The following is a 7,916-nucleotide window of genomic DNA, read 5'->3' as shown; positions in this document are numbered from 1 at the left end:
GACGGCTTTTGCGAGAAAATATAATCTGTCGCTAGTTTCGTAAAATTCTTCAATTATAGCGACGGATGCATTTCTCTCGTTAATCCGTCGCTAAGTAGCGACGGCATAATGCCGTTGCTAAATTCCGTCGCTAATCAACTATTTTTTTGTAGTGATTGTAGCATTCTGAAGAAATGATATAAGTGGTGCTGCAGCTTCTTCCCGGGATTTCAACCGTGATACCACTTCAGCACGCCTATCAAGCATATCTGTAATTCACCAAATGAGATGATACAAATTAAAAGCTAAAAAAAATCTGCAAATAAGCAAAACCAAATCTATTACACTAGCAATGAAACAAAATGCCCCTAATAAAGGGAAATTTAACCACAACCAATTGGAACATTAGACTATCTAAAGCAAAAAGAAAAATCACCTAACAGATAAATTTTAAAACAAGCTCAATCACGACAAGTAATAGAATGTGGAGCACCCTGAATGAAGAAAAGAAAAGAAAGAAAGCCAAAATAATGACATATAACCGCTCAATATCCGTTGGTAGACCATGGTTAGACACTCGTTAGTTTTAAAAAGAAAAAAAAAAGACACTAATCTTACCACTAACCTTTTCTTTTCTTTTTAAGGCAAACTGGGGTTAAACAGACCCCTACCAATTCTACAACTATTCCATTGGGTTTTTAACGCATTTGCTGCCCTGACCAGAAGAAATGACAGTGGACCCAGGGAAAACGGGGCCCTGCCTCGCCATGTTTGGATTGGGGATAAAAGGCATGAAACAGGGATGAAGGTTAAAATCCATCCCTGTGCGGAGATGGAGGCGGGGATGGACTTACACTTTCCCCCGCACCGCCCCGTCTCCGTTCATGATCCCCGCCTTGCCCCACCCCATCCCATCCCCAATCCTTTTAAGGGATGACAATAGATCGAGGGAAAATGGAGCCCCACCCTGCCTCACTCGCGTTTGGACCGGGGATGGAGGACATGAAATGGGGATGGAGGTGGGGTGGAGGTTAAAATCCATCCATGGGGATGGAGGTTCGGGTTTTGAGATGGGGGTGGGGGTGGGGGTGGAGACCTTGTCCCCTGCCCCCAGTCCATTGCCATCCCTACCTACCAGACAAGCGGAACCAGTTGGTAATCTTACCACTAACTTGATATCCTTGATTCCTAGAATAACATTCTCCTCCCATGCTCATTGTTGGCTGCCGTGGGTACGGTTGTCATTGCTCAACCTCAATCTCCGTTGCTGGGTTCCACTCATCTCGTGTGCCGTCCCTACCTATCTCTCTTTGAGAACTCAATCATGCAAGTGCTTTTGATTAAATCCGACTCCATAGATGTGATCAACATCATTCATTTGGCTCAAATCCAACTTTGTACAAGATTTTTTGGTCAACAGTTGACAAAATACAAAATTTTATGATTTAAAAAAAAAACTATATACTTTTTTTAATAAAAAAAATGCAAATCCTGTTAACCATATTGAATCCATCTATAAAGTCAGGTTTGAACAAAAACAATTTGCATCGATAGGTTTAAGAGGAATATGAAGATAGGAGCTGAGTGGAACTGAGCTCCTTGGATTTTGTCGGTTGTCACCGTGGTTGCAGTAGGCTCGGCACTATTTGGCCTTTTCTGCAAGTTTGCTCGCATGATGACAACCGTGTCCTTTCCAATTAGAGAAAAAGGGCAAGATAAAAGACGATGGTCATCGCGAGAAGTGCTAAGAACTTGAAAGTAACTTCCATGGCCAAATTGGCATTTGATTTGGGTGACGACTGACACTGACCAGCATATATATATATATATATATATATATACTGAGTTGATCCCACTGTGGGGTGGGGTCCTCATTTGCAGGCTTTCAGGAAAAAAATTGGCTCTGGGACCATTCCACGGAGAGCAGATTCACCTAACGACGTCCGTCTCAAACTCTCATCTTTTGCCACACTCGCGCCGCAGCTACTCCAATCGGCACTTTCTCCGAAGCTAAGGGAACCCCCGTTCCAAGTCTCCCACCCCACCCCACCCCCTCCTTAAAACCTCACACCTCCCCGAGATCATGATTCGGTCCGATCGACAACACCCACTACCATGCCCAATCTCCTCCTCCTGATGTTCCTGTTGTTCCTCTCCCTATCATCTTCTCGAGGCCTCCTCACGGAGCAGTCGGCCAGAGTGCTGCAAGCCCAGAACTGCCCGCTCAACTTCTCCGTGCTTGAGCCGTTCGTGGACGCGGGCGATCGATCAGTATCCGACGTGAGGGGCAGGTGCCAGTTCTCCCTGCAGGGCCTGCACCTCGTTCTGTCCGAGTACCTCCGCACCCATGGTCTGTTCCTCCCTGCGCCCAGCGCGTCCGAGTCCTGCTGGGACTCGTACGGCGGCCTCATCAACCGGCTGTACCCCGGGTTCGACCTCCGCTCGAGCTGCGGCTTCCGGACGGGCTGGATCGCGGAGGGGTGCATGAACATCACCACCCGGGCGCAGTTCGAATCCCGAGTGCCCCCCGACGCCCTGCGCGGGCTGGCCGGTCCCTGCGGACAGTCGTCGCTCGTGAACAACGCCCCCTGCTCCTCCTGCACCACCGCCCTCGCCTCCTTCCACTCCGCCTACTTCCCCGGCCCCTCCATCGGAAACGTCACCGAGTGCTCCGTCTACCCCTTCATCTACGCTGCCGCCGTCGTCAACCCCCTGCCCCCCACCGATCCCCGAGCAGCCGTCTGCTTCTTCCTCCTCGACTTTTCTGCCTCTTCCTTCCCGTCTCCCAAGCGCAAGGCCGCCTGGGTTTACGGCCTCGCCTCCGCATTCGTTTTCCTCTTCTTGTTCCTGCTCCTCGGCTCCGCCCTCCTTATCAGGAGGAGGAGGAGGAGGAGGAAGGACCTCGAGTCGACGCTCCTGATCGAGTCCACCCCCGGGGCGAGGTTGGACAGCATGAGCGTCAGCACCAACCTCACCAGGTTCACCATCGAGGAGATCAGGTCCGCCACCGCCAATTTCTCGAGGCTCAACATAATCGGGCGGGGCAGCTACGGCAACGTCTACAGCGGCGTCCTCGCCGACGGCTCCGAGGTTGCGCTGAAGCGGTTCAAGAACTGCTCCGCGGCCGGGGACGCTGGATTCGCCCACGAGGTCGAGGTCATCGCGAGCGTCCGCCACCGCAACCTGGTGGCCCTCAGGGGATTCTGCATCTCCGCTGCGCCGCTGGAGGGCCACCAGCGGATCCTCGTCTGCGAACTGGTGCGCAACGGCAGCCTCTACGACCACCTTTTCGGGCCGCCGGAGAGGAGATTGAGTTGGCCCCTCCGGAGGAAGATCGCCGTCGGGACCGCCCACGGACTGGCTTACCTCCACTACGGCGCCCAGCCTGCTATAATTCACAGAGACATCAAGACCAGCAACATCCTTCTCGACGAGGAGTTCGAGCCCAAAGTGGCCGATTTCGGATTGGCGAAGTTCACGCCGGAGGGGTCGAGCCACCTGAGCACCAGGGTTGCCGGGACTCTGGGCTATGTTTCGCCGGAGTATGCTCTGTATGGGCAAGTGACGGAGAAATCTGATGTATACAGTTTTGGGGTCGTGCTCCTTGAGCTCTTGAGCGGGAAGAAGGCTGTGATCTCGACCGGCGGATCCCAGAATACGCTCGTTACGGATTGGGCTTGGTCGCTTGTGAGGAGAGGGAAGATACTGGATGTTGTTGACGAAGAGATGGCTGATAGAGGGCCTGACGATGTATTGGAACGATTTGTGTTGGCCGGGGTACTGGCATCGCACCCGCAGATGCACGCTAGGCCGACAATGCATCAACTGTTGAAGATCTTGGAGAATGACATCCCTGTTCCGGCCATTCCAGACCGGCCGGTTTCAATCCTAGCAGGGGTAGAAGAAATTGAGATGTCTACAAGTAGCAGTGGGTCTGGTAGCCTGTGTACTCCAGCTGGTTACCAGTCCTTCCATTTCGAGAGCGCTTTTTCAAGCTCCGATGGCAAGGAGAAATCCTGAGCTGCTGATACGTTCAGTGGAAAATAATTTGTGGATTCAATGCTTTTGAAACTCTGGCTGAAACGAAAACTTGGGAAGGTTAAACCAGGTCTGCTTCATTTAGCTTGCTTTTACAACAATTTCTACATCATTTGAATATTCAGATCACTTAATGCATTATTTTCATTGGTTGGAACACCTATATAAATAATTCGTTGATCGATTCTTTTTTGGCTTGAGGGATGAAACCATGTGGAGCCCATTGAGATTTTCCTCTCCATTAGAAGCCATTGTTCGATAAGCTTGATGCTTTTGTTGTACATGTGATTTTTCGTTTGAATAAATGAACTATTCTAGTAATTTCTAGATTTCATACTTGTATTACTTTGGGAGAGTTTCGCTTATTCCGTTTCCTAATGTGTTAGTTGTTATCGGTTGTTGTACAGTCTTCCATAAACTTGTAAGGATTTTGGTTTATCAACATTGCCCAGCTCAGCAATAGTTCATATGTAACTGATGACGCTGAGCTTGTCATAATTATGCTTCTCTTATTCGTTTTAGTTGCCGGATTCTTTCCTTAGATATTGGTCCTACAGTGTCTGGGAAGATTGAATAATTTTCATATCTAAATATTTAGAGATTGTGCTCCAATAGTTGGTAGAATATGGATAGAGTTCATTTGCTGTGGATGAAATGTATAGTCCAACATCTGAATGTTTTAATGTTTCTGTTGGTTTCTGGTTATGTTCATTTCAGAGAGGACCCTTTTTTATAACTTTTTTCTTCAGTTATGTTGGGGGGTGTCCCCAATGGTGCTCGGACCTGAGATACCTTGGCTAAGAATATAGTGCAGCTCTTAACCAGTCCAGTCATCTTTTCAACCCTGCAAAGTTTTTATCCTTAATGCTAGTATTGATTTTTCATAATGATGCTGATGTTTTTTAACCTTTTTCTTTTGGCATTAGTAACCAAATTCATTCCTTGGATACTGATCCTACAATTTCTCTGAAGATCAAGTCATTTTTCTATCCAATTTGGAGATTATGCGCCAATAACTGGTACATATATCTTTACTGATATTTTTCAGTTCATTTCTAAGGGGTGAACCGTGGTCTAACTTAGTTTTCAATGTTGTAGTTTCTTCTTCAGTTCATTTTGGGGAGAAACATTTCTTATAATAGTTGGTTAAGGCCATCTTTCTTTCTCTGCACCAAAGCGTTGAGGTTCCTATGTCATTCAGAATCTTCTCTGCTTTTCACCCATGGTAGACACAAATTTCTGATTTCCAGTTTTTGACCACAGTGTCAAGTCAAGATTCTTAGCCTTATCTATCACCCCAAATTGCTCTTACCAGAGCTTAGAATTTCAAATTCAACTTTCGACGTAGAAACTTGTTGGTCAGTTTGAGTAATGGGTTGATCACTGGTCTCAAGGAAAATGACTCAAGGACTTTCTCTTTGACAAAAGCTGAACTATATTTCCTTTAATGGCTAAATCTTTGGCAAACTGCAGGACTCACAACACCGAAACTGCCTGGTCAAATTCAGTTGGCCAAGTCTCACGCTCAGTCGATCGGTTAAAACTTATGGAGTTTGCTTACAAGCGAACTGAAATGTCACAGAACTGGCAACTTAGAAGATTCTATCTAAACAGGTTATGGTAAGGGTTTTTGTGTTTCGTTCAATGCCTTCCCTGACTGCTAGCGAGCAACAATTTTCATTCGGCTTGCTAATAATCTCTCCCCAAAAGCTAGTTTTCAGGAATACTGTTTTTTTGCTCACAATATGCTTGCCCAGTCTTGCTACTTTTTGTACTTGTCTAAAAACCATTTATATTGGAGCATACATCAGAGTTTACTGTTTTGGGGTTTTTTTATTGTTATGGCTGAAAATCTACACTAATTGTTAAAGCAACATTAAGAAGATTGATTAAGCTCCCTGATTTTTTTTTAAATGCAAGAGGCCACGAAGATTTTAATAATCAGCCTGTGTTTCTTTGATGTATAAGAATAAACATATTTATCTTGCAACAGCTGAGTATGTAAACCTTGAAACTCTGTATATACTCTGTGTGCCCTGAATGCTAAAAGTGACTGCCCAGTGTCTGAAATTGTGATTTGGTGATTCAGTGTTTATCAGTCGTTTGTTTTCTCTATGGCCCAGTTTGAAATTCTTTTACTGACAAGATACTGCAAATTATCTTTGAGAAACTTCTTCCATTGTGTCTTTTCACTTTCACTCAATTTATGTATTTCATAGCTTACATGGTATGGTTACTTTTTTAGAACATCAAATTTTGAGAGTGATATATTACAGAAAGTTGCTAAAAAGTTTCTTATGCCGTGCGATGATTTTGGTCCTGCATTTCCAAGACTCTCCTGAAGTTTATTTCCAGTTGACTGCTTACTTGGATCACACGATTGTTTTTGGATTTCAGGGAAATGAAGAGTGATCTTTTACCTCTTTAACATGCTATGGACCTGATTCATATATGTGCTGGTGGTCTAGCAGCCATCTCCTTTTTATTCTTCAAATTGTTTAGTCGAAACGCTATGGCTGCACTAGATTCTTTCATTAAAAAAGTGTATTGATTCCTCGAAAAGGTTTTGCTTTTCCCACATCAGTTGTTAAAGTTTTCTCATGATGCGTGAGATAATGACGTAAGCCCTCCACAATTTTCCTCTTTCATCGTGAATGGGTTACTGGACCTTCTCAAGACAAGGCGATTGGATCACCATGCCAAGTTTGGGTTGACTTTTTAAATACCTTCAAAATCATGATAGAAATTTGTAAAAAACTCCATTTGACATCTCAAACAGATGTATTTAACCCGGGGACACAGTTGAACAATGATTAAGAATGATGCGGTTTTTTTAATCACTTGTATTTTGCATTGATCTGGGTGTCATCTCATGCAAGGGTTGGTTCTCAGTGACAAGCCGTTAAAAGTGCCTATGTTTTGTTTTATTGGGGGTTGAAAACCGCATGGAGTTGGAGTTGGAGTTGGAGTTGGAGTTGGGAGTTTTTTTTTTGTTTTGAAAGGCAAGCTGGTCCCTACCAGTTATACAACTACACCATTGGGTTTTCAACCTACAACGTCCCAACAGAAGGTGACGTGCACAAGCTGGGGATCCGGTGCAATCACAATGCAAACTTTTAGTGTGCCGCTGCACCTGACTGCCCTCCATCTCTAAGGTATCAGGCGCATTGTGATTGCACAGTTTTAGTGTGCCGCCTCCGTCATTTCCTAGGCCTTAACAGGCCCTATCTCCACACTGAAAGTGTGCAAACACATTGCACCTGATCTTTTTTTCTCAGCTGTGAGGCCCAACAGAAGATGGAGGGCAGATCAGGTGGAGCAGCACACTAAAAAAATGTGCAGCTAAATCGTTCCTTTATCGGGACCAAGTGGATACATCAAACGTGCACGCAGTGCTCGTCAGTCAGTCATAGGTCGATGGTGATGGTTGGTCTTTGTTGTTGTCTTGGTGCTCAAACCCGAATCTAACACGTCGTAGATGTTCCAAACCTTCTCAGCCCAACAGCTGTGGTAGATGGCATTTTGTTCGCAGAGGCCCACTTTATATTAAAGTAATTTGATCCAAAACATTAGACACATACGTCTGCCTCCATGCTTCGTCTTAAAGGTTTAGTCCAATAAAAAGTAAAATACAAGAGAGAAGCCCACCACACCATCGAGGGAAACGAGTGATCAACCCCATCTTGGGTGTTAGAACCTGATGTGACTCGGTTTGACATAAGTACATCATAGGATAACATGGTTCATCTGAGTTACAGGGCAGTTATTGCAACCTCTCGCTATAGGATTCTCTCGAAAGTTTATAGACCTATGATAGTATGACAAGTGTTACACAAGAACAACACATGTTTTTCACCCACACCCACATCAATGCTCCCTTCGCTCACTTTTGTCCATGG

The 7,916-nt window shown here is 45.4% G+C and overlaps 1 protein-coding gene across 1 annotated transcript; it reads left to right on the top strand.

The window, feature by feature from the left end:
* Window positions 1-1,943: 1,943 nt before the first annotated feature.
* RKF3 (receptor-like kinase in in flowers 3) lies at window positions 1,944-4,332 on the top strand. The gene has a single exon (XM_090001384.1). It carries the CDS (start codon window positions 2,095-2,097, stop codon window positions 3,997-3,999), a length of 1,905 nt encoding a protein of 634 aa, XP_089857510.1. The 5' UTR covers window positions 1,944-2,094; the 3' UTR covers window positions 4,000-4,332.
* The last annotated feature ends 3,584 nt before the right edge of the window (window positions 4,333-7,916 follow it).

Source organism: Nuphar pumila, chromosome 3, assembly GCF_984573655.1.
Source record: "Nuphar pumila chromosome 3, dmNupPumi1.hap1.1, whole genome shotgun sequence".
In the NCBI taxonomy this organism is placed as follows: Eukaryota; Viridiplantae; Streptophyta; class Magnoliopsida; order Nymphaeales; family Nymphaeaceae; genus Nuphar; species Nuphar pumila.
Note: the sequence above shows the minus strand (reverse complement) of the source record. Positions and strands in the feature narration are given on the sequence as shown.

Excerpts from the sequence above, each read along its gene's own strand:
- RKF3 (XM_090001384.1), top strand. The coding sequence starts at position 2,095 with ATGCCCAATCTCCTCCTCCTGATGTTCCTGTTGTTCCTCTCCCTATCA.